Source organism: Acinonyx jubatus, chromosome A3, assembly GCF_027475565.1.
Source record: "Acinonyx jubatus isolate Ajub_Pintada_27869175 chromosome A3, VMU_Ajub_asm_v1.0, whole genome shotgun sequence".
NCBI classification, from domain to species: domain Eukaryota; kingdom Metazoa; phylum Chordata; class Mammalia; order Carnivora; family Felidae; genus Acinonyx; species Acinonyx jubatus.
Window position 1 is genome coordinate 88590560 of NC_069388.1, and position 25939 is coordinate 88616498.

The following is a 25939-nucleotide window of genomic DNA, read 5'->3' on the forward strand; positions in this document are numbered from 1 at the left end:
CACGGGCGTCTATAGTGTGAACATTGTTGCCAGGTGCCCAGTAGAGGAGCCGCCGCCGGCTCTGCCCAGAGCTTCACAGACCCTCTTTTCAAGGCTACTAGCTGCCAGCTCCTGGGAGGAAGAAGCAGCAGATCTTTCTGAACATCTACTGAGTACTCTGCCAGGTTCTGAAGTTGTGATGGAAGCTTTAGTGCAGGAGCTTGCAGTGTACTTGGTCATACTCCCAGGAAGAGATCCCCCAACAGAAGGTGGCTGTGCATGGTGACTGTGGGGTCTGGTTCATACCCTGTGGTGGGCAGGACTGGTGAAGAAGGACTTCATCAGGGGCGCTTAGTTCCGTTTCTTGCCCCTACATTTAATCATTTCTTCCCATCACTGTCGTTCATCTTCATCTCCCTGCTGCTGCCTTACTCAGTTCAGGCCCTTACCCTGGTGTCGTCTCCTAACTGGTCTTTAGGCCGCCGGCCTTGTAGCCTACAGTCTGAGTTCCCCGGGGACATTTGGTTGCCCCTCCTAAAAGGTAAATCAGTTCTGCAGTGAGCCACAGGCCTGTCCTCACCACACTTCGTGCTCAAGCAGTGCTCCCCAGCTTAACCTTTCCCTGGGCCTGCAGGCCTTCTCAGGAATCTGTGCTTTTGCATATGCTTCTCCCTCCTCCAGGAATTCCTTCTCCTCCCCCTCCTCCAAAATACCTGCCTATCCCCAAGGTTACTTTGAGTTGAGATCTTTTTTTTTTTTTTTTTTTTTAAGTAATCTCTATGCCCAACTTGGGGCTCAAAACTCATGACCTCGAGATCAAGGACCACAGGGCTGGGAGAGATGGTGATGAGCATACAATTAATTCTCCCAACGGTGTCTGAATCCTCCACAGCCTGTCTGCCATGGCTTCCCACTTGAACACCTCCAAGGAGGAAGCATGGAGACAGGTGGACCTGATTCTAAATTCTGGCTTTATTTCCTGTTACTTATGCATCATGAACAAGTTCCTTAAACTCCCTGAGCCTCAGTTTCTTCATCTGTAAATTTGGGACAGGAATAGCTTTGCAGAGTAGTTTTGCCAGCCAGGTGCCCTCAAAGTGAGACTTTTCCTGACTCCCCTGTTCACCCGCCCAGATAGAAGTGACCCCCCACCCTGGGTTCCACACTATTTTCACAGCACTCATGTGCTTTGGGGCATTTGTTTATAGTCTGTCTTTTTTCACTTATAAACGTCTTAATGTTCCTGAAATACAGTCTGGTTTTTAATGCCACCCCAAAATTTAGTGGCATAAAGTAATCATTTTATTATGCTCATGGAGCCCTTGGATTCAGAAGTCAGGGAGGATATGGCATGGGAAGCTTGGCTCTGGCCCTTGATGTTTTTAGGGCCTCAGCTGGGGAGGCTCAAAACTTGGAGGTAACTTGACCCCTGGGCTCAAATCCTTGAAGGATTCCTTTACTCACACATTTGGCAGGTGATGCAGCTATTGGCTGGGACTTCTCAGAATGTCAGCTCAGACACCTGCAGGTACCCTTTGCATGTGGTCTGGGCTACCTCACAGCATAGTGGCTGGGCCTGAGAGTGTGCTGGGAGTCTTGAGGGAAGGTGAGACATCATCAGCAACAGAGATAGTGGCTGAGGTGGGGGGTGGGGGCACATAGAGTTGCTTAAAGGGGACACTGGCAGGTTGACAATTCGGAAGTGTGCACACACACCAAGGCTCAAATTGGGGCAGGAATGGGGAGGGAGGAGATAGAACAGAGAGGTGTTCTCACTTAGAATTGTTTGGGTCTGGTGACCAGGCACACTGGAAGAACACGGGTGACGTTGGGGTTAGGAACATTGGCGAGCGTAAGCATGCCGGCAAGAATAGGAAATTGGAAAAGGGGCTGTTGTAGGTGGGGAGAGGAGTTCAGTTCTGTTTGAGACAAGCTGGCTCTCTCTCGGCTTGTAACACGTCTCAGAGGTTGGAGCCAGCTGGAGGTTGGTTGAGAGGTCCAGACAAAAAGCAGACACTGAGGAACATCCTTGGAGTGGCACTTGCTGGAGCCCAGAGGGGAGCAAGGATTGAGAGAGAGAGCTTGGAAGGGTTTAGAGCTGGGGTATTTCTGAACTGAGATTTTGGAACGGCCTCAACTAGCATCCACCCTCCAGCATTGTCCTGCCTCTCTGCCAGTAATCGCCTGATAACTGTCTTGTTCCTTTTTCAAGTCTCCATTGATAAGGACTTGCTGCCTCCTGGTTGTTAGGGGGGACAAGATTCAGTGCATTAGCATCTCTAAGTTTTAAAAGTCTTCCCTAGGGGCACCTGGGTGGCTCAGTTGTTTAAGCCTCAGACTTCAGCTCAGGTCATGATCTCCCAGCTGGTGGATTTGATCCCAGTGTTGGGCTCTGTGCTGACAGTTCAGAGCCTAGAGCCTGCTTCAGATTCTGTGTCTCTGCTCCCTTCCCTGCTTGCGTTCTCTCTCTCTCTCTCTCTCGCTCTCTCGCTCTCTCTCAAAAATATATAAATGTTAAAAAAAAATTTTAAGTCTTGCCTAAGTTGAGCCTAAGTTCACTTCTCTAAAGCTTAAAGTCACTCGAAACAGTGTACTGACAGACTTCAGATGTTTAAAGACTTTCATGAATTTATCTTCGTTAGAACCCAAAGGGTTCCTCTATGGTTTTGAACTGCCTGGCTTGCTCTGCTCTGTGCCCCTTCAGGGGTAGCCCCAAGGGAAATCCTAGGTCAGGAAGGGACTGGGTGGGCAGAGTGGGGCTGTCAGTACCTGTGCTGTGGGTCCTGCTCCAGTCAGGTTATGGCTGTGTATGTGTCCAGCTATGGCTTGCAACCCACTAGTGGACTATAAAATCAATTTACAAGGTTGCAACCTGCCAGAAAGAGAGAGGGAGGGAGGCATTTGTGTGTCTAGTAGGGGGAAATATCTGTCCAACTTGTCATATATGTAAGTGCATAATGGGTCATGTTGTAAGATGCATTTCTTACTGTGGATTGTAGTAAAGAAGTTGGAAAAAATCCCGAGTTATAAGACCTTTTGAAACCGCCAAATCATGGGGTGCCTGGGTGGCTCAGTCGGTTAAGTGTCTGACTTTGGTTCAGGTCATGGTCTTGCAGTTCATGAGTTCAGGCCCCATGTTTGGCTCTGTGCTGACAGCTCAAGAGCCTGGAACCTGTTTTGGATTCTGTGTGTGTGTGTGTCTGTGTGTCTGTCTCCCCCTGCCCCCACTTGTGCTGTCTCACTCTCTCCCTCAAAAATAGACGTTAAAAAAAAATTGAAGTTGCCAAATGATCACTTTGCGTGTATCATCAGCTAGTCTTTCACCTCTCCTGATTCCGAAGACATTTTTTTTAAACACCATTTATTAATGTTTATTTACTTTTTGAGGCAGGGAGAGAGCCTGAGGGGGGAAGGGACAGAGAGAGAGGGTGATACAGAATCTGAAGCAGGCTCCAGGCTCTGAGCCGACAGCGCAGAGCCCGATGTGGGGCTCGAACTCACAAACCATGAGATCATGACCTGAGCCGAAGTCAGCCGTTTAACCGACTGAGACTCCCAGGTGCCCCGTCCGAAGACATTTTTATGTGCAGTGCTGCCATCTTTGATTTGCACATACATGATTTGGGGCCTAAGTATAAGACCCTGTTTACCCTGTTAGATTTTTTTTTCTCTCTCCAGCCTGTTGACCTTTTGGCATCGGGTCCTGTCAGTCAACCTGTCTCTATCCGTCTTATTTTCAACATTTGACTGTTTAATAAGTGTGCTTCTCTATTATTCTTGATAAATATGTTGAACAGGACAGTTCTGAGGACAGAGGCCTGTGGCAGACCACTAAAGACCTTCCCCCTCCAGTTGATACACCACTTGAGTTTGAGTGTAGTCATCCTGCCAGTGGTGAGCCAGCCTGTCTGGCCCTGTAATTAATTCTCTGGCCCACGAAGGGATCATGGCAGATCTTAGGAAACTGCAACATCTGTAGCCCAAGTTACAAGAGCAAATGCCTGCAAGGGCTTGGCAAGTAACACAAACGAATGAAGTGATCATGAATTCAGACAATTAATAAGTAACCTCTGACCCCTGGCCTTGGTTTCAAGAAAGCAGTGTCAGATGGCGAGTGTGGGCGTGACCTGGAGTGGTAGCTGTTGCTCTTCTGCCGGGTGAAGTGTGGACCTTTGAGATAATCTGGGTTTCGTGTAAAATTTGATTATTATTTTTTTAGTGTTGGAAAGACAAATAAAAATACTGTGTAGGCCAAACAAAACAGATCTGTGGCTCATTTGGCCTGCAGCCCTTGAACTGCCTTGCTTGCTTGAGTTTGTGACCTGTAAGGCAGGATGTCTCCCCATCCCCTGGTCCGATGACCATAGGACACAAAAGCAGATTAGTTGGATGTTGATGGCCTTTGGTGAACCTGGCTCTTTGTGGTTCGTTTCCTCAATCACCCATTCAGAAATCTTACTGGGGCAGACCTCGCTCAGTGGACTAAAGTCGGGAATGATCCCTGCCCTTTTCTCGCCTGAAGACACCTTCTCCTGGCGGCATATTTCTTCCGGGATCACCAGCAGGTGTTGAGGAATGGATCAGTGGGATCCCCTGGCCGAGAAACTGCAGTTTAGAGTTTCTTAAAATCTCCCCACCCATCCTGGCTTTACTTTCCTTCCTTTTTGTGTCCACTCTGCCCTTCTCTTTTTGGTCTGAAGAGCATTTTCTTTCCCAGGAAATTCAGAGGCACAAGCGCCAGCCTAGCCCTTCCTTGTTCTTATTCACAAACCAAAAATAACTTTTTAAATCCTTTTAGTTGTCTTGACCATTTTGGGGAAGCCTCAGCTCACACAGCATTAGTCTTCCTGACACTGTTTTTGTAAATCCATGCTACTCCCTCATGTTTCTTCTGGGTTACGCGTGCTCCTTCTGTCTTTTACACAGAAGCGTGTAAAATTTGGCCACTTCAGACTTTGTAGCCTTTGCTGTCGTGGTAGTTCAGGTTTTGAGAAGGAGGGAAGGGACTACTGGGTGATCAACCACATTCCTAAGGGAAAGGTTTCTTTCCTAGTTCCACGTTTGGAGAGATAGTCAGGGAAAGGCAGCTTAGTCTGTGGCCAGTGGGGGATGGGAAGCCTTTTCCTGGGCTGCGAGGGTGTTACTGCAGCAGCTGTGGGCAGGAGGTGCAGAAGTGGTTAAGATTCGGACTTTGTCTTGAAGGAGCTAGCATCTGGTGGGAGAGGCAGCTGCTTGAATAATAGTAGGGGCATGTGAAAAGTGCTAATAGAGGCATCTACAAGGTGCTATGGGAGGCTGGGGGAAGGAGCCACAGGTATGTCTGCCAACCAGGTCGGGGAGGAGGTGACATTGAGCTGGTGTTTGAGGATAAGCTACAGTGGCCCCACAGAGGCTGGGCAGGGCATTCCTGGCAATGAGAATTACACGTGCAAATCTCAGAAAAGTCTGTTGGAAAAGCATGTGAGTCCTTAGTGACCAGAGTTGGAGCAATGACGAGGATGGGGTGGGAACCGTAGGCTGGGCCTCTGCTCACCTCCCGTAGGGCTGATCCCAAATCCCACCTTCCCACCACTGCTTTGGAGCCCAGGATGGCCATGTCTGACAGTCCAGGGACTAGTATCGTTTTAACTCTCTGTTTAATACACTTTATTTTAGTGTTTATAGAAAGGTTGCAAGAAAAGTACCTGGGACTCCCACATACCAAAATGGTTCACATTTCGCTTTGTCATTTTCTTTATATGTGTCTATTTTTTATATGCATATAATACTTTTCTGAACCACTTGAGATTGTTAGAGATACTCTGTTCCTTTACCCTGAATACTTCAGTGTGTGTTGTCCGTGTCCTAAGGACAAAGACATCCTTTTACATAATCAGTAAAATAATCCCAAGTCAAGAAGACCGAGATTGACACAGTGTGATCTTATCCACATCCATATTCAAATTGCATCACATGTCCCAATGGTGTACGTTTAAGCTGTTTTCCCCAGTCCAAGATCTAACCCATGAGCATGCATTTCACCATCCTGTGTCTTCAGTAAGCTGAAGATGTTTGCAGAGATGTTTGTCTTTCTTGTCTTTGAAATTTTTGAAGAAAACAATCCAGGTGCTATCTCGAATGCCCTCCAATTTGGATTTATTTTATGTTTCCTCATAATTAGATTCAGGTTGTACATTTTGGCTGGAGTTCTGTGTGAGTGATGTTATAACCTTCTCAGTGTATCATATCAAGAATCTCATGATGTTGGTTGCAATATTGGTGATGATAACTTTGATCATTCGGTTAAGGTGATGTCTGCCAGATTTCTCTTTACTATTATAACTCAGTGATTTTTGACGAAATACTTTGAGACCATGTATATATCCTGTGCCCCATCAAGCTTTCACCTGCTAATTGTAGCATCCACTGAGGACTTCCCAAATGCATCATCTATCCCTCCTACATTTTTTTTGTTGGCATTCTGTTGTAAGGAAGAACTTTCCTTTCTGGAGGGATGAATTCTGCAAACTGAATTTCACATTTTTGTATCAGCTTTTAAGTTGCTGGGCTGGGCCACCTGGCTCCTTCCTTTTTATGCCCTCCCCCTTCTGTGTGCTTTGCTGGGTACCAGGTGTATAGGGGTGGTTTTGGGCTTGGGAAGAGGCCTGGATCTTCATCCAAATAGCAACTTGCTTGTTACTGGCATGACCGGCTCGGCAAGAGGTGCTAAGCGCACGCAGTGTCCAATCATCGGTGTTTCCCTTGGGCCTGGCTGGGACTGGGAGTGGGAATGTCATCTTGTCGCCAGCTCTCAGAGCTCAGCCAGGGCTTAAGTGAGGACAGTAACAGGCAGAGAAAAAATACTGTGGGTTCCTTCCCACTGAAAAGCTGTGGCTGACCCCTTGTCCGGGCTGCATTTGTTCATAAAGGCTGCTCGCTCCCTCCCTGTACACACACACACTGCACACTTATGGCATATTGCTAGTTGGTGTGCTTGGTTAGCTTTCTCTTGACAAAAACCAAAAACAGTGTAGTCCTGGTGTCACTTTGGTTATTGAGAGTTAACGATCTTTTTGGGAACTCCTTAATAAATGCTTGGTTTCTGGGGAGCCTTGTCAGTGTGATTGATCTTAGGCTCTAAAAGGATGTGAGCGACAGAATTCAGAATTCTGGATTAGGACCTTTTAAAGACCTACCTTTCATTTTTGTTGGTGCAGCTAGCTGGGAAAGGAGACATGAAGATGAGTTCAGGTTCAAGCTGTATCAGAGACAGAGTTTGCAAGAAAAGCAGGGTTTAGGTGTGCATCTGAATGGTGTGAAGCAGGACAGTGCATTTCTAATATTATGGCTCATCTTTTTCCTCTTTTTCTCTCTCTCTTTCTTTCTTCAGACAGGCTCAGAGCTCAGCCCAGTTGATGGACCTGTTCCAGGTCAGATGGACTCAGGGCCAGTGTACCATGGGGACTCACGGCAGCTAAGCGCCTCAGGGGTGCCGGTCAATGGTGCTAGAGAACCCGCTGGACCCAGTCTGCTGGGGACTGGGGGTCCTTGGCGAGTAGACCAGAAGCCCGACTGGGACGCTGCCCCAGGCCCAGCTCACACTGCTCGCCTGGAAGATGCCCACGATCTGGTGGCCTTTTCGGCTGTGGCCGAAGCTGTGTCCTCTTATGGGGCCCTTAGCACCCGGCTTTATGAAACCTTCAACCGTGAGATGAGTCGCGAGGCTGGGAACAACAGCAGGGGACCCCAGTCAGGGCCTGAGGGCTGCTCTGCTGGCAGCGAAGACCTGGATACACTGCAGACGGCCCTGGCCCTCGCTCGGCATGGCATGAAACCGCCCAACTGCAACTGCGATGGCCCAGAATGCCCTGACTACCTCGAGTGGCTGGAGGGGAAGATCAAGTCTGTGGTCGTGGAGGGAGGGGAAGAGCGGCCCAGGCTCCCAGGGACTCTACCTTCTGGTGAGGCTGGCCTCCCAGCACCCAGCACCAGGCCACTCCTCAGCTCTGAGGTTCCCCAGATACCTCCCCCAGAGGGCCTGCCCCTGTCCCAGAGTGCCCTGAGCATCGCCAAGGAAAAGAACATCAGCCTGCAGACAGCCATCGCCATTGAGGCCCTCACACAGCTCTCCTCTGCCCTCCCTCAGCCTTCCCACTCCTCCTCCCAGGCTTCTTGCCCCCTCCCTGAGGCCTTGTCCCCTCCTGCCCCTTTCCGGTCTCCCCAGTCCTACCTCCGGGCCCCCTCGTGGCCTGTGGTCCCCGCTGAAGAGCATGCGTCCTTTGCTCCTGATAGCCCTGCCTTCCCTCCAGCAACTCCTAGGACAGAGTTTCCTGAAGCCTGGGGCACTGATACCCCACCAGCAACTCCACGGAGCTCTTGGCCCATGCCCCGCCCAAGCCCTGACCCCATGGCTGAACTGGAGCAGTTGTTGGGCAGCGCCAGTGATTACATCCAGTCAGTATTCAAGCGGCCTGAGGCCCTGCCCACCAAGCCCAAGGTCAAGGTGGAGGTGCCCTCTTCCTCCCCAGCCCCGTCCCCATCCCCCATGCTCCAGAGGGAGGCTCCTGCCGCACCCACAGAGCCCGACACCCACCAGAAGGCCCAGACCGCCCTGCAGCAGCACCTTCACCATAAGCGCACTCTTTTCCTGGACCAGGCCCACGATGGCTCCTTCCCCCCTCCCACGGAGCCTCCTGCTCCGGGCTGGTGGGCCCCACCAAGTTCACCTGCCCCACGGCCTCCAGACAGACCACCCAAGGAGAAGAAGAAGAAGCCCCTGGCACCAGCTGGAGGTCTCGTGGGAACCGAGAAAGCCGCCCTTGGGATCAAGCCCAGTGTCCGGAAGCCCATTCAGATCAAGAAGTCCAGGCCACGGGAAGCACAGCCTCTCTTCCCACCTCTGCGGCAAATTGTCCTGGAAGGGCTGAGGTCCCCAGCCTCTGAGGATGCGCAGGCACATCCACCTGCCCCTGTCCCAGCTTCACAGGGCTCTGCTGTCCCCTTGCCCCCAGAACCTTCTCTTGCGCTATTTGCACCTAGTCCCTCCGGGGACAGCCTGCTGCCCCCTACTCAGGAAATGAGGTCCCCTAGCCCCATGGTGACCCTGCAGCCGGGCTCTGCCGGCCCTCTTCCCCCTGCCGATGACAAGCTGGAAGAGCTCATCCGGCAGTTTGAAGCTGAATTCGGGGATAGCTTTGGGCTTCCCGGCCCCCCATCTGTGCCCATTCAGGACCCCGAGAACCAGCCAACATGTCTCCCAGCCCCCGAGAGTCCTTTTTCTACCCGTTCCCCCAAGCAAATCAAGATCGAGTCTTCGGGGGCTGTGACTGTACTCTCAACCACCTGCTTCCATTCAGAGGAGGGAGGCCAGGAGGCCACACCCACCAAGGCCGAGAACCCACTCACACCCACCCTCAGTGGCTTCCTGGAGTCACCTCTTAAGTATCTGGACACACCCACCAAGAGTCTGCTGGACACACCTGCAAAGAGAGCCCAGGCTGAGTTCCCCACCTGCGATTGTGTCGGTAAGTCCACCTGGGTGTCAGGGAAAGGTGAAGCCTGGTGGGCTCATTCTGTTGTTTGGCAAACGTTTACTGTGTGCGAGTCATTCTCTTGAGGGCTGGGGACACAGAAAAGAGCTCACACGCTAATGGAAAAGACATTGAAAGAAACAGACAGTGATGCGGCATGTCAGTGGAGGTGGGCATGGGCGCTTTGTTGCCCAGGTGGAGGCAACGGCATCGTAGAGGAGGTGGTGGTCCTTGTGTGTTGAGGCCTGAGCCTAGTGGCTGTGAGGGGGTGGGGCTTATTTGGACTGCTCTTGGTCTAGGGGGAGCAAAGGAGAGGAGTACATGTGGGTAGGAACAAAAGGTGGCCTGAGATGCAGCCAGGGGCCAGGTCTTGCACAGCATAATGAGCTGAGGTCAGGAGTCTGACTTGATCTTATAGGTAATAGTGACCTCCTGAGGGTTTTAAAGCAAGTAATGATCTGTCACTTTGTGCTTCTGAAAGACTTTTCTAGCTCGTGGTGAAGAAGAAAGCCTGCCTGGTGGGGGAACCTGTAAGAAAGGTGTCATGAGCCAAACAAGAAATAACAATGGCCTGACTGAGAGAGCGGGTGGGTGGAGGGCCTCTCAGGAGGAGGACGTATGGGGTTAGGACAGCCCAGGTCTCTACCTTGGTCGTGCTGGTCCCCAAAAACATATTTGGAGGAGGGATGAGTTTGGGTAGGCTGAAAGCCTAGAGCTCTGAGCTGTGGGTTTGGACATAGTTAGCATCAGGTGGTGGCTGAAGCCTAATGGGTAAGAGCACTGAGGAATTGGTCCATTTCTGAGCCTTGCCTTCCAGTGAAAACACAGCGAAGGCTACGAGGACCGCTCCTGGGGCTTCTGTGTCGGGAGGTCAGTGACGTTATCAGGAAGCCCCAGGTCTATGCTAGGCTGTGACTCTGCTATTTATGAAGCGTTCTGTAAAAGATGTGTTTCAGGTGTTGCTCAAAAAGCACATGGATGCTGGTGAGGAGCATGTTGAAATTCTTGTGATTTTATGATACACAAAACAAGTCTTACAAAAAGTCTGTGTTCTCTGAGTATTAAAATAAATTAATATTAGGTCAATTGTGTGACTAGTTGGGATGCTGTGTCCTTGTCAGGAAGGAGGAGCTGGGCTGTCCTGCCCACTCCAGCTACCCCAGACTCCTGTAGTCCAGATAAGGAATCACCTGGGGAACAAGGGCAAGTTGGCCCCCATATTTCTGTCTGAGAGTGCACAGAAGTGGAGGGTCCTGCCAAATGCTCACAGACATGTTTTGGGATTGTGGCCCCGTCGACGGCTAATCCTGTTCATTCTTGGATCTTAATAATGAGATGCCTTTGGGGGCCTCCTTATTTCTCAACATTTTGGAGAGGCTTGTTCTGATCATAGGAATTGGGCCCTTCCCTTTGCCCTTTTCTTTCTTTGCCTTGGTGTGTATCTGTCCCATCTGCCTGATACTTAGTACATTGTTAGGTATTTCTTCCTCTGCAGAGTAGGACATAACCTTACATAATGCTTAGGCCATAGTTGGTCCTTACTAAACATATTAAGGGGCACCTGGGTGGCTAAGTTGGTTAAGTGTCTGTCTTCGGCCTACGTCATGACCTCGCCGTTCCCGAGTTCGAGCCCCGCGTTGGGCTCTGTGCTGACAGCTCAGAGCCTGGAGCCTGCTTCAGATTCTGTGTCTCCCTCGCTCTCTGCCCCTTCCCCACTCATGCTTGCTCGTGCGTTCTCTCTCTCTCTCTCTCAAAAATAAACATTAAAAAAAATATATATGTATTAATTGGTAATATATCTATATGTGTATATTGTTGGGGCGTCTAGGTGGCTCAGTTGGTTAAGTGTCTGACTTTGGCTCACGTCATGATCTCATGGTTAGTGCGTTCAAGCCCCACGTCAGGCTCTGAGCCTGATTCAGATTCTGTGTTTCCCATCTCTCTCTTTGCCCCTCCCCAGCTTCTTTGGGTGCTCGCTCTCTCCCTCTCTCTCTCTCAAAAATAAATTAAAAAAATATTTTAAAAAGAAATATTTTGTTGAATTCAATTATATGGATGTGATATTTGATCGAACTAGTTTTTGGCGGGTTTTTTTTGGTTTGTTTTTTTGAGAGAGGGTGCAAGTGAACAAAGGGCAGAGAGAGAGAGGGAGAGAGAAAGAGAGAATCCTACGAGGGGCAGAGAGGGAGAGAGAGAGAAGTGGGGCTCATCTGAAGCAGGGCTGGAGCTCACCCGATGTGGGACTCGAACTCACTGACCATGAGATCATTACCTGAGCTGGTCAGATGCTTAACCGAGTGAGCCACCCAGGTGCCCTTGATCAAACTAGTTTTTTAAATTTGAATTCTGGGGCACCTGGGTGGCTCAGTCGGTTAAGCGTCCGACTTTGGCTCAGGTCATGATCTCACGGCTCGTGAGTTCGAGCCCCGCATTGGGCTCTGTGTTGACAGCTCAGAGCCTGGAGCCTGTTTCAGATTCTGTGTCCCCCTTTCTCTCTGACCCTCCCCCGTTCATGCTCTGTCTCTGTCTCAAAAATAAATACACATTAAAAAAAAATTTTTTTTTAAATAAAGAAATTTGAATTCTAACTCCATCACTTCCTTGTGCACAAAATAAAAAGATAATAGTATCCCCTCACTAGGGCTGTTGGAAGGTTTAAATTAGTTGAAATGTATAAAGCACTTAGAATTGTGTCTGGCACATTGTAAACACTATAAGAGTGTTAGCTGTCACCGAGCCTGTTGAGTGCAGTAAGGCAAGAGAAAGAAGTAAAAATATACGTGTTACAAAGGAAGAAAAGTATTGGCTATTACTTTATTCATCAGTCATTTGTTGATTACTAGTTCTGTACTAACTACCGTTAAGGATAAAAATTAGGAGACATGGTTCCTCTCTGAAGGACTCTGTGGTCTGCTTGAAGAGACAACAGAAACAATAAGATATTCAGTCACCCATTCAACAGCTGTTGGCCCAGTGCCTGTGCAGTCATAATGGATGTGGCTAAACAGTAAGAGCCAAGAGCGCTCCGAAACCCTGGGCTTGGTTGTTGTTAGGGAGGGTCATGTTTTCTTTTGGAAACTCTTGTTCCAGGCTGGGTATTGAAACATGTAGTGAACACCGATGGGGAGAGGGGAGACGGTGGCCACTGAAGTCCCAGGGGTGTGTGAGCACCGTGTTCGGGGCAACAGAGCAGGCTGGCAGGCAAGCCGGCAGGCCGGTAGCACCGGGGTGGACCCGAACCCTCAGGGCTCCACATTCCATCAGAGAGGACAAGTCTCAGCTTGAAGCTGGAGAGCAGAGGAGCAGGGAGGAGAGTGTCGGCATCACAGACACCAGGCAGTAGCAATGCCAGCAGCTGTTGCCTCTCAGCCCCGAAGGCGGGGCAGTGGGCAAGAGATAAGGGGAGTGGAGAGTCCTACCACCAGTCATTTATTGTTCTGGTTCGTGTTTTATCTGCATCTCATCCTAAACAGAGAATTAGAACCAAACCTACCTCGTGGTGTTAAATGTTAAATTATGGGGTAATGCTTAGTTGGAAACAATGTACACACCTAAACGGTACATAAATGATCTCACCTACATAAAAAAAAAAAAAAAAAGGTGGGGGGCACCTGGGTGGCTTAGTCAAGCGACCGACTTCAGCTCAGGTCATGATCTCATGGTTCATGGGTTTGAGCCCCACGTTGGGCTCTGCACTGACAGCTCGGAGCCTTGAGCTTGCTTTGGATTCTGTGTCTCCCAGTCTCTCTGCCCCTCCCCTACTCACTGTGTTCACGCGCACACGCATGCGTACTCTCTCTCAAATAAAAACATTTGAAGAAAAAAAAGGAAAAAGAAAAAGAATGGAAGGAAATACATCACTAGTGGTTGTCTCTGTGGTCAGACAGTGGCTGACTTTTCCCTTATATGTTTTCTGAACTTTCTATAATAAAATATGCATTTTATAATCAAGAAATGTTTTGACAGCGTATCCTGGAAGTAGCTTGGAAGATAGATTGGTGAAGGGTAATAGCCTGTGGCAGAAAACTGGTTAGGAAGCTATTGAGAATAAAAATAATAATAATAGTAGTAGTAGTAATGGTAATAGTAATAATATTTATGAAACACTTGCTCTATTCCAGGCACCGTGCCAAGTACTTTACAGTTAGTCATTTCATCCCAATAGTATCTATATGAAGGGGGTACTGTCAGTAGTTCCATCTTAATGACGAAGGAAACAAACTCAGATTCAGCAATTTACCCAGGTCCACATCTAGCACATGGTAAAAGTGAGATTTGAACCTAGGCAGGTGGACTCTTAAATTGTTTAATTGAGAAATGAGTCCTAAGTAAAATAGTGGTATTAGGTGTGAAGAGGGGCAAAGAAGAAGGGATTCACTTAGAAACAGTTTCTAGGTGCTGGGGGTTCATGCCAGGGAAAGCCATCCTGTTTTCCAGAAGTATCTGGAGACCCCATTTCTGGACTGTTGCTTCCATCAGCCAGTATGGCAGAATTTGTCTCTGTGAACTCGGGCTCAGGACAAGGGTTAGGAATAAAGGCTGCTCACTCTGGGATTGATGTCAGATGGGAACCATCTCATATTCCAGAAACTCATCCCCTCAACTGTGGTAGGTAGGTGCAGAGCAGGTCAGTATAAGGAAGAATTTTCCATGGAAGTGATGGTGAAGTTTGGAGATGCCATTATGCACTAATAACAAACAACTTTATAAAAGCATAGAAAGGTTTTATAGCATAGCAAAAGAAACTTAATATTCAATGTGGTGATGTATGCCAAATCGGCAGTTTTGGCCAATATAGGCTTTACTGGATAACCAAAAACCCAAACACCAAGAGCACTGTTTTTCCCTTGTATACAGACTATGAGTTTCTGAAGGTATGGATGGCCTTCGTATGGACTTATTCTCCAAATCTTGAAACACTAGAATTAAAGGCACCCCTTGAAGCTTCAAAGAAATAAATTTAGAATATGTGAAAGGAAATGCCTTCCTCCAGAAGGTAGTGTGGTATGTAAAGGTTTGGGGAATCTTAGCACAAGTTGAAGTTCTATATTGAATTATTGGAGGAAGAGAGTATTGATACATTTCTAATATCTTGAGACACACATTTGAGATCCCCTTAACCATCCTGTAATACCACTGTCACAAGCTAGTGAGCTGCAATAACTAGGCTCTATGTATTTTATCTATCCCTAGAAATGGGGAAATTCACAAGAGCCAGTTTAGGACAAGGAATGAGTTCAGGTGACTTTTTAGTGGGAATGCATCACTGGAGATCACCTGCTCATCATTTCATGGTTAAGGAAACTGGTTTGTGTTAACTTTTTTTTTTTAAGTTTTTTTTAACGTTTATTTACTTTTGAGACAGAGACAGAGGATGAACGGGGGAGGGTCAGAGAGAGAGAGGGAGACACAGAATCTGAAACAGGCTCCAGGCTCAGAGCTGTCAGCACAGAGCCCGACGTGGGGCTCGAACTCATGAGCCGTGAGATCATGACCTGAGCCGAAGTCAGACGCTTAACCGACTGAGCCACCCAGGCGCCCCTTTTGAACCTTGTCCTGATTTCTCTGAGGAGCATCCTACAGACAGCTAGAGACATCAAACTGTAGGAGAAGCAGATTAGGAGTTAGATGGTAGGAGTCGCCTTCACAGAAATGCTGTATTTTTATCCAGTTGATCATCCTGCCCTAAAGGAGTAGCCAAAGGCCAATACAAGAAAAAACCTCTCCTTTTTCCTAGAGCATGGTGAGAGTCTGGGTGAGCGGGGGGAGTGTTGTCCAGAAAATGTGGTTGGTAGCAGTGTCCACTGGGTGCTTCAATACAGACCATAGTTCTGAATGGGGGACACAGAGACTTACCTCTGTTTGCAGTAATGGAAAGTCTATTTCCTATAGTTTTTATGAGAAAGTATCTCCCTCTCCCCCCCACTCAGTTGGAGATAAAGAGGAATTGTATGTGTTTTAAGTATTTTTTTAGACAGCGGAATATATGGATCCCAGCATAAAGGTGGAGAATATGACTTTGGGTAGGTGAGTATCAGAAAGAAGTTCCTGGAGGAGGTGATGTTTGATCTGAGTTTTAAAGGATAAGTGGAAGTTTAATGGATTAATAGGAAGAAGGTAGAGTGTTCCAGGCAAAGGGACATGAAGATTATGGAGATGAAAAATACATGAAAAACCACATGAAGATGTAGAGATGAGAAGACATGGGGAAATACAAGTAGTTGGTACATTGGATGAAAGATTGGGAGTGGCCAGAGAGGGGGAGTTCAGGGGAAGAAGAGACGATACCAAAAGTAGAGAAACCAGTTTGCAAGCTCAGGTGTGGTTCAGGCAAGAAATAATCAGTGCCTGAACTCAGAGAATGACATTGAGTAGGAGGGAGGAGAGGAGTGAGTGGATAAAAGTAAGATTAGGAAAAAGAACTAATGGTTGGCTGTAAGTAAGGAAGAAGAGGGGCTCCTGGGTTGCTCAGTCAGTTGAGTGTCCAACTCTTGGTTTCAGCTCAGGTCGTAATCACACAGTTTGTGGGTACGAGCCCCGCATCAGGCCGTGGGTTGATAACATGGAGCCTGCTTGGGAATTCTGTCTCTCCCTCTCTCTCTGCCCCTCCCCTGCTCATGCTCTCCTTCTCTCTCAAAATAAACAAACATTAAAAAAAGAAATAGTACCTGTTTAAAACAAAACAAAAAAAGAGTAAGGAAGAAAAAACAGCCACAGGTGATTCCTGAAGTTGCTGAGTAGATGGTGGTGCCATTCACCAAGAATCAAAATACTGGGAAGGAAGCACGTTTGGACATCCAGCCTTTGAGATGTCTATGGGGTCTGAAGGTGTGCATCCATGTGGGTCTGTGAGTTGGAGGTTCTAGAGCAAACTGATGGCAGTTGAAGTTTCAATTATGATCATTTCACCAGGTTAAATGTATAGATTGAGAAGAGGCGTGCGAAGGGAGGATACTAGCGTTTAGAGGGTCTCAAATAGGAGACTGTGAAGGAGGTGTGAAAGAGAGGTGGGAGGAAATTGAGGAAAGGGAAGCTTAAAGGACCAGCATATAGTTTGGGAGGTTGGGAGGGCTAAGAACCCAGGATTTAATGCTGAGTTCTTCTTTGTCTTCCATGATGTGTGTGTTTTTTTTTAAATATTTATTTACTTTTGGGAGACAGAGTGCAAGCAGGGGAGGGGCAGAGAGAGAGGGAGACAGAGAATCTGAAGCAGGCTCCGGGCTGTCAGCACAGAGCCTGACACGGGGCTCAAACCCACAAAATGCAGGATCATGATCTAGGCCGAAGTTGGACACTCAACTGACTGAGCTACCCAGGCACCCCCATGATGTGTTATTATATGTGCACTAGTCTTATCAGTTAAATCCCAGGTTCCTTAGGATCAGGGACTGAATGTTGTATTTCTAAAACATTCAGACTAGTGCTGAGCACTGTGGTAAGTGCTCTTCATATTTTTTGGTTAACTGGTCAACCTTATTCTACTTCCATATTTAAACTCTACAAAGATGTCAGATGGGTTTAGGCACGATCTCCTTCCCTTTAATCTTTGTCATCAGTGAGTGTATCCATGTTATAAAGGTATTTGTGTCTATAACCAGCAGGCCTGGCATGCTGCCTGCAGGCAGCCTGACCTGTGATTTTAGTTTAAAAACAAAACAAAACAAAACAAAACAAAAATTCATCTAGCACACCTAATCCAGGGTAGGGTCCAACCATCTGCCTGCCCACTGTATGGATTTATGGCTGCCAGGAAGCAATGAGCTAGCAGTTGGTTATTGACTGTTATGGAAATAGAATCTAATTAGTTCTATAAGCTTAATCTGGTCAGCTTGAAGTACACTGAAATTGATACAGGAAACTGAGGCATTTATATAGGATTGTTTGGAAAAAGAATACCAGTACATAAACCTTTTGTGTGATCTTGACACCTATGCATTAATTATACCAGTTATCGTCTCTATCAATGGCATAAAGAGAAGAAATGCCTTGACCCAGGAAGATGGGAGGTTCATTTAGAAATTAAGGATCCTTCTTTCTGTTAGGCAGTCATGAGTAGTTTCTTGTGTTTAGTATCTCTTGCAGATAGCAGAAAGGATACATTTCATTTTTTCCCTAGCCTAGTACACAAGTGGAACAGAGCATATTTTTCTATCTTAATGAGCGTAAAATTAAGTGCATAGGGCAGAGAAAAGCACCTGGAGCCACATAACCAACATTTTCTCAAAGATTGGATTTTTCTCTCCTGAGCTCCTACCATGTATTTTAGGGAAAAAATTCACTTCTTTCTGCTCCAACTGCTCAAAATGAGACCTAAAACAGATTTCTCTTTAAGGAGAGTTGAGCTGTTTCCCTGCTCTACCTCTGTAGAGGAGGAAGACCCTACTACAGTGTTGGAGACTAAAAGGAGAATTAATGACCTAAAGCAAGGTAGCAAAATAACCCTTTCCTGAAACCTGGTGAAAGGAACGACAAAAACAGAAGAGAAAATTCGTCAACTGAAGTTTGGAAATAGCCCCAATCTTAAACCTTGAATTCCAGGGGCTGTCTGCTAGCTTAAGATCAGTTGAATTTAAGGGGGTTCCTGGGTGGCTCAGTCAGTTAAGCATCCGACTTCAGCTCAGGTCATGATCTCGTGGTTCATGGGTTCAAAGCCCCGCATCGGGTTCTGTGCTGACAGCTCAGAGCCTGGAGCCTGCATCAGATTCTGTGTCTCCCTCTCTCTCTGCTCCTCCCCCCTCATGCTAATGTCCCTCTCTGTCTCTCAACAATAAATAAATGCTAGAAAGAAAGAAAGAGAGAGAGAGAGAGAGAGAGAAAGAAAGAAAGAAAGAAAGAAAGAAAGAAAGAAAGAAAGATCAGTTGAATTAAAATAAAGGATGATATGATGTATACGACCCCCACTGTTGGGAGAAACACTGGAGGAGTCTCAGAGGGACCCTGAAGCTTGGAGAGATGGGCTGGAAACCATCCATCTAGAAGACATTCTGGAAAGTGGGGGATGCAAACCAGCCCCTTTTCCCTGCCTATTCCAGCTTCTGATGGGGATGAGGTATGGGGTGAGGACAGTTGGCCAGAGAGACTGGAAGCCATATCCTAGGAGCCAGCTTTGTAGTCGAGGGCCAGCAGCACCAAACAAAGGCCATTGTGCACAGAGAAATATTTGCTGAACCACCAAACAAAAATCCTGCAATCTGTGGGGCTTTATTTTAACTTGATGTCTTATCAGAGTGACCAGCTTACTCCCATATGAGGAAAAGAACCAAAATCCTAGCATCAAGACAGAGCATGACCCAGCCCTCAACACACAAAATAGGTGTATATTTAGAGGCGTTGGTCCCAACAACCGAGTGCCTAGAGATGAAATTTCCCAGTTGCGACAGTCAACAGCCAGCCCCAATTCTTCCCATCCCCCTTCAGGCTGTTGAACTTTTGAACTAATAATTGAAACCTCTACAGCATCCAGCTCTCTAGCTTAAAGTGTAAGGAAGAATTTGAGCAGTGTCCAATAAGGAGATTCTCCTCATTCTCTTTTGGGGCAAATGAGTAGACCAGTGGCTTTCAACGAGGGGCTGTTTTGCCCCTCTTCTCCCCAGGGGACATTTGGCAATGCACGGACAGTTTCTGCTGTCACAGTCGGTGTGGTGCTACTGGCATCTAGTGGGTAGAGGCCAGGGATGCTGCTGAATATTCTACAGTGATATGTAGGGCATTACAACACAGGGCTATCTAGTCCAAACTATAGTGCCGAAGGGGAGAAACCCTGGAGATGAACTTTTTCCACGGAAAGATGAATTAATAAGCAACCAACACGCAACCCATTCAGATTCTATGGGGAAAGGGGAGGGATTATTATAACATTTAGAATGAAAACTTACATTAGAAAAAACAGAAACTTGAAGAACTGATATATACTGTCAAGGAAGTTGAAAAAGATGTTCTCTCTGAAACAGGAGGTGAAAGGTGAGGTGCTAGAATAGAGTTACAAAGAAGCCACAAGAGGTATGGATTAAATTCCAGAAGTGTGCTGTTGCATAAAGCCCGCACAGCTGCACTAGAGGCTGGAAAAAGCGGAATCAGAGTTACAGGAAGGGCAAATCAGTGAGGAAGAGGGACTTGGAGGTCACTCCAAAACAGGAAAAGAAAACAGGAATGATCGTAGAGTGGGGAGATAAGGGGTACGGAAGAGAGGCAGGGGGAGGGATTCTATACACAGATTCATTCTGTCAGAAATACTGGCAGTCGCTGGTGAAGAGCCTAGAACAAACTGAACAAAGGCAAGAGTCAAAGAATAGAAAACTTTTCTGAAATGAAAGAAAACGAATAAAAATCAACAAATAACGATCCTGAGGAACTTCCTGAATTTCAAGAATGAAGAATAGTCTACCAATAAATTAACTGACAAATTAAGTTAGTCACACATGTTCAGTTTTTTTTAACTTAAAAGAAATACTTTTAAAAAACATTCTTTTGATTGAAACACATGTAGGAAGGTACATAAACCTTAAGTGTACAACTCAGTGCTATGAAAGGCACATACTTGTGTAACCACATCTAGGTCAAGAAACAGAGTTTTTCCAGCCCTTCAGCAGCCCCACACCCAGGCACCTGCACCCGACTCTCGAAAGCACACTAGGTCTGCAGACCATATCTGGCTCTTCTCTGTGAGCTAAAAATGATGTTTATGTTTTTAAATGGCCTAAAAAATATATCAAAAGAAGAATATTTCATGACTGACAAATTATACGAAGCCCGAATTTCAGTGTCCGTAAGCTTTAATGGAACATAGCCACGCTCATTTGTTTATGTATTATCTACGGCTGCCTTTTCACTCCATCAGCAAAGATGAGCTCTTACCACAGAGACTACGTGCCCCGCAGAGCCTTAAATGTTTGCTATCTGGCCCTTAACATAAAAACTTTGCCAACCCCTGTCCTAAGGTGGTTAACTCCTTTTCTAACTTTTAAAATCACATTGATCAGTTTGCCTGTTCTTGAATTTCATAGGTATCTACCATAAATACGTGTGCATGTATTCCTTTATGTTATGACTTTTTTGTTCAGTGCCGTGCTTATGAGGTTTATGTATGTGTGTGTAGAGGTACCTATGATCTGTTCATGCTCATTGCTGCGTACTACCCAGTTTTATGAATAGGCTACAGTTATCCATTTGACCACTGATCATTTGGATTGTTTCCAATTTGGGGGTTATTATGAATCATGCCGATATAAGATATTCTTCTGTATGTCTCTCAGAACATACACGTATACATTTACATATTTCTGTTGGGTATATACCTAATGACACTGAAATTGTGTATGTTCGGCTCTAGTTGGTACTATTCGTTTTCCAAAGTGGTTGTGACAGTGTACACTCCTACCGCTGGTGCTCCACATCCTCATCAGCAAACAGTATTAAGTCTTCCTGTCACTGTGGTAGGTGTATCTCGTTGTGGCTTTAATGTGCGTTTCCCTGATGACTAATGAGTTTAAGCACCTTTTCATACCTGTTCATACCTGTTCAAGTCATTTGCCTGTTTCTCTGTTGTGTTTCTCTTTTTCTTATTGATTGTTGGGAGCTCTTTATTTATGCTGGTTATCATTTTTTGTTGGATATGCGCGTTGCAGTTCTCAGAATATTAAGATAAATGTTTGACCCAGGAATTCTATACCCAGTTAAGTTGCCATTCACACATAAAAACTTGATTGAAACATTTCCGAATATGCAAGAACTCACATTTTCTAGAGATGAGTCTGATGAGTAACAGATTGGGGAAGTTCTGTGTTATGAAGGGGCGGGTAGTGAACACTAAATGTATTCAAATGTGACGTCTAAATTTAAAGAAGTGTGATAATTTTTTCCTAAAACGAAGGTGCTATACTTACTTATACTTTAAATTATTTTATATTAAATATCTCTTTTATAATAGAGAGGAAGAAATATGTTCACAAGGACACCAATAAAAAGCAGGAGATGAAATGAAGGAGGAGATGGGAAAAATTGTAAGCGTGCTAACTTCTTTCTCTGCCAAAGTACATTTAGCATCACTAAAGACATACTGTAGATTTTTCCAAATTACCAGGGGTATGGGGTGAGGAGTAATAGAAAATACAAAACCTATAACAAAAGATAGGAAAGAAAAAAACCAAGGATACAAGCACAGAAAACAAAATGACAGAAGACCATACATAGGTTATAACTAAAATAGGGTAAACTCACGTATTAAATTTAAGATTATAGCATTAAACACAACCAAAAGGTTAATAAATCTTATTTTGCCATGAAAAAACAGAAGCACATATTGGTCACTGATTCACTGTATATACTGCATTCTGCAGAACATTCCCCCAACCTGACAAAGTATTGTCACTTGCCCACCACCATTAACTGAGGATAAGCCCATTGCTACACAGAAGATATATCAAGATTTATCTATTTATCTATATGTGTATATAATGAGATGTATTTTCTCATATTTATGTAAATATATATAATGAGATATATAGCCTTATGGATATATAAACATGTAAGGATAATTAAGTTTGTAAATGTATACTAGTTTTATAGCTAAGCATACTTAGTTTTAAGTTTAGTTTTTTCCCATAGAATATCTTCTCCCTGATATAGACGTATAATCCAGGAAAGGGATCTGTTTGTCTCTATAATTTAAAGTCTATCTGTACATATATCTTACGTATTTTTTATATATGTAAAACAGGAAAAAGGATATAATTAAAAGAAAATGCTTCCGAAGGGCTCCTTGGGCTGCCTTATGAACCTCTAAAAGGGAAAGAATAATTTTGCTTTTTGTTTAGTACTTGGAGCTATGTCTGCCCTTGGTGTTCTAAGGGCCTTCCCAGAGAAACCTGACCGACCATCCAGTTTCTAGGTTGGCTCGGTTTTGGATCTTTATCTTTTTTCATAGCTGCTAGGGTGGAGTTGCCAAGACTTAGTTTTCATCTTCTCCTTGAAAATCTTTCTCTGCCTTTAACTGTGTAAGTTTTGAGCTTTTCTGATTTGGGGCAGAAGGTAGTCACTAAAAGCTACATTATGTTCTAGTTCCAGTGGAAGATCCTGCAGTCAGTCCATTACTTTGACTTTTTTCCAGATAATAGAAACTGGAATAGGGCCCAGAAGTTCTGGCATATTCTTAGGTTCTACTTTTTATATACCATGTAGTCTCCTAGTGCCTATAAAGAGCTTTCAGACCACTACCTCCAGCACCCACATTCTTACATTTTCTTTCCCTCCCCTCCCCTGGTATCCCCCCACCCCCACACTCCATATGTTCCCTTCTGTAATGCTCTCTGTTTTATGGTTCAAAATAGTGTATATTTGGAGCAAGTCATTTTTAATCCTTTACTTGAAAATATTCATTCATTCATGAAACATTTAAGCATTGATCGGTTGAGAACAGTACTAGGTGACTACATCTCATCTAATCTTTAACAACTCCGTAATGTAGGAACATTATTTTAACTGCTTTTAAGGCTCATAAGGGTTGTGTAATTTGGCCACGGTCGCACAATTTGTTTGGCAGAGCCTGGACAGCAGCTGCCTGTTGAATTCATATTATGCGCCAAATACTGCACGGAGCCCTCTGTGTAGTTGAAGGCATGAGTATTAGAGGCCGGGAAGGTAACTCCTCACATTTGCCCAGGCCTGTCTGCAAAATCCATGTCCGTTCTGCTGTGCCATGCTAACGATAAAAATGTGCTGTGATACATGCCTGGATATTTCCGTTGTATGCAAGGTGTTCTGGGAATCCAGAGGCAACGCGGACCTGAGAAGTGCACTGGAGTTTCACAGAAGAGGTGGCATTTAGACCTTAAGAGGAGAGTTCTTCCAAAGAGAGAAATAAAGGAAGACACCGTTGTCAGTGAGAAAGCACGTTAAAGACACGGAGGGGCGGCACAGTGTGTGCCAGGAACGCTGCAGGCTGTAGCGCTGTGCACGGGCGGCTCCAGAGGGGCCTTGTGGATGCTGCTCTGGAATTTGGGTTCTTTCTTTTGTCTCACGCCAAGTCATCAGTGGGAAGTGGTGTGCTCAGACTTTTGTTTTGGGTGTATTAACTGGTGGGATTGGGTAGGATAATTTAGACAAGAGCCTGACCCAGGACATGAAGGGGATGAAGAGACTCCACGAGTGGCAGCCACAAGAGGTAGGCGTGTCCCATCAGTTCATCCGCAGGGACTGCACACACCATTGCAAACCTTTTTGGTGGGGGCGGGAGGGAGGGAATCAAACCGTTTTATTGAGGGGCTTCAGGGAAAGGTTCAATGAGATCTGATGTGTCCTCAGTTTGGCCAGGATCTCCCCAGCTTCATAATCGCCGGAAAGCCTTCCACACCCTTTGTTGTTAAAGACAGGAACACACCTGAACTCATTTTCACAGACTTGCTCTTACACTCAGTGTGGGTAGTAACCCAAACACTGTTTTTACTTGGATGTGGTGCGTATATACTAACGTAGGTGTGACTGTATATACTAACTATGGTATGTTATACATGAAATATTGAAATTTGCTTTCTTTTTTCCCGCCTAAAATATCTTGGAGGTCATTTTTTGTCGGTAAATCTGGAGCTGCCTGGTTTCTTTTGATAGTGCTCAGTAGTTCATTATATGGATATGCCATAATATGTTTAGAATACATAATGTATCATGAGGAACATTTTGTCATTGCACAGATTTTGTCATTACAAAAGATGCAGTGAGTATTCATATATGTGTGTTCATATATATGAATATATTCATATATACGAATATACATATAATTGTGTACATATCCACATTTCCAGAAACAAATTCTTAGAAGACTTGAAATTCTTTGGAATTGCTGAGTCAAATGGATTCATGTGCAGTTGTTATTTTAATATTTTGCTAAATTACTCTCCATAACTGCCTGTTTTCCTATACCCTCATCAGCACAAGACACTGATGGTAACTCATCTGAAGGGAAGGGTAAAACGGGTATCTTATTGTAGCTTTACATGTGTTTGAGCCATTTGCATTTCCCTTTTTATCCTTTTTAAATTTTTTTCTTGAATTACTGACCTTATTCAGCTACAGGTTCTCTTGATATATTAAGGAAATTAGCCTTTTATCTGGTATGAATTCCAGATATTTCTCCTCAGTGTGTTGTTTGTCTTTCAGCTTGACTTTTGTTACTTACTATTATAATTTTTTTTTAAGTTAAATTTATCAGGGTTTGGGCGGGGAGCTTTAGAATTTCTTGTTATACTTTGAGAAGACTTCCCATTTCCATGATTATTTTTAAAGACTCTCCCATTGGGGTGCCTGGGTGGCACAGTCACTTGGGCATCCGACTCTTGACCTTGGCTCAGGTTATGATCTCACGGGTTCGTGAGTTTGAGCCCCACGTCGGGCTTTTCGCTGATGGCGCAGAGCCTGCTTGGAATTCTGGCTCTCCTTCTCTCTGCCCCTCCCCCGCTTGTTCTCTCTCTCTCTCTCTCTCTCTCTCTCTCTCTCTCTCTCTCTCATATAAAAACTTACAAAAAAAAAACCAAAAAACCTCCCATTGTTTTCCTTTCAGAACTTGCATCGTCTAAATTTTTTTTGTATTTAAATCCTCCAACTAGGGGCGCCTGGGTGGCTCAGTCAGTTGAGCATCCGACTTCAGCTCTGGTCACGATCTCGCTGCTTGTGGGTTCGGCCCCCCATCAGGCTCTAGGCTGACAGCTCGGAGCCTGGCGCCTGCTTCAGATTCTGTCTCCAACCTCTCTGCCCCTCCCCCATTCATGCACTGTCTTTCTCAAATGTAAATAAATATTTTTAAAAAAAAATAAAAAAATCCTCCAACTATTTGGAATGTATTTTGGGGTAAGGTATTAAGTGTGGATCAGACTTTTTGTCAGTATCATGCACTGAAAAATTCATCTTTCCCCATTAATTTGAAATGCCATTAGGTAGCTTCTTCTATGTGGATCTTATCTATCCAGGTAGATCATAAACTCTTGAAAGGCAGCCATCACCTATTATCCCGTCTTGAATCCCCCATAAAGTTGAGCATAATGTTCTGCATAAAATAGGTGTGACAGGTTTTTTTTTTTTTTCTGCGTTAAAAAAATCGTGAATGATAGTGGAAAGTATGCAGAACATTCATATACAACTCAATGAAAATGTATAAAGTGAATACCGGTGTAATCACAACCTTGATCCCTGTACCGGCCCTGTTCACATTCCTCTTCCACCCTCCAGAGGCAACAACTCTCTCAACTTGTGACAATGATTTTCTTGTGTTTCTTTATACAACCATATAAAATCACCATTGTTTGTAGATAAAAAACCGTTGAATGTCTGCAAGCTCATATTTCAACGTGGTAATTTTACCACCTCTGTGTGGGCCTTTAAATAGTATAGTTTAGTTGAGGCTGTTTTTGTATATTATTTAAATGTAATCTTACTGCTTTTGTTCTTTGGTATGTGTCTTTCAC

General features: G+C 45.4%; 1 protein-coding gene across 6 annotated transcripts in view; it reads left to right on the forward strand.

The window, feature by feature from the left end:
• Positions 1 to 25939, forward strand: part of TET3 (tet methylcytosine dioxygenase 3) — a 105727-nt gene that overhangs the window by 46096 nt on the left and 33692 nt on the right. For all 6 annotated transcript variants that reach the window (XM_053200779.1, XM_053200780.1, XM_027072175.2 and 3 more), the window contains one exon: positions 7349 to 9482. In XM_053200779.1, the coding sequence (XP_053056754.1) occupies positions 7349 to 9482 (2134 nt within the window). The remainder of the gene's footprint in view (positions 1 to 7348; positions 9483 to 25939) is intronic.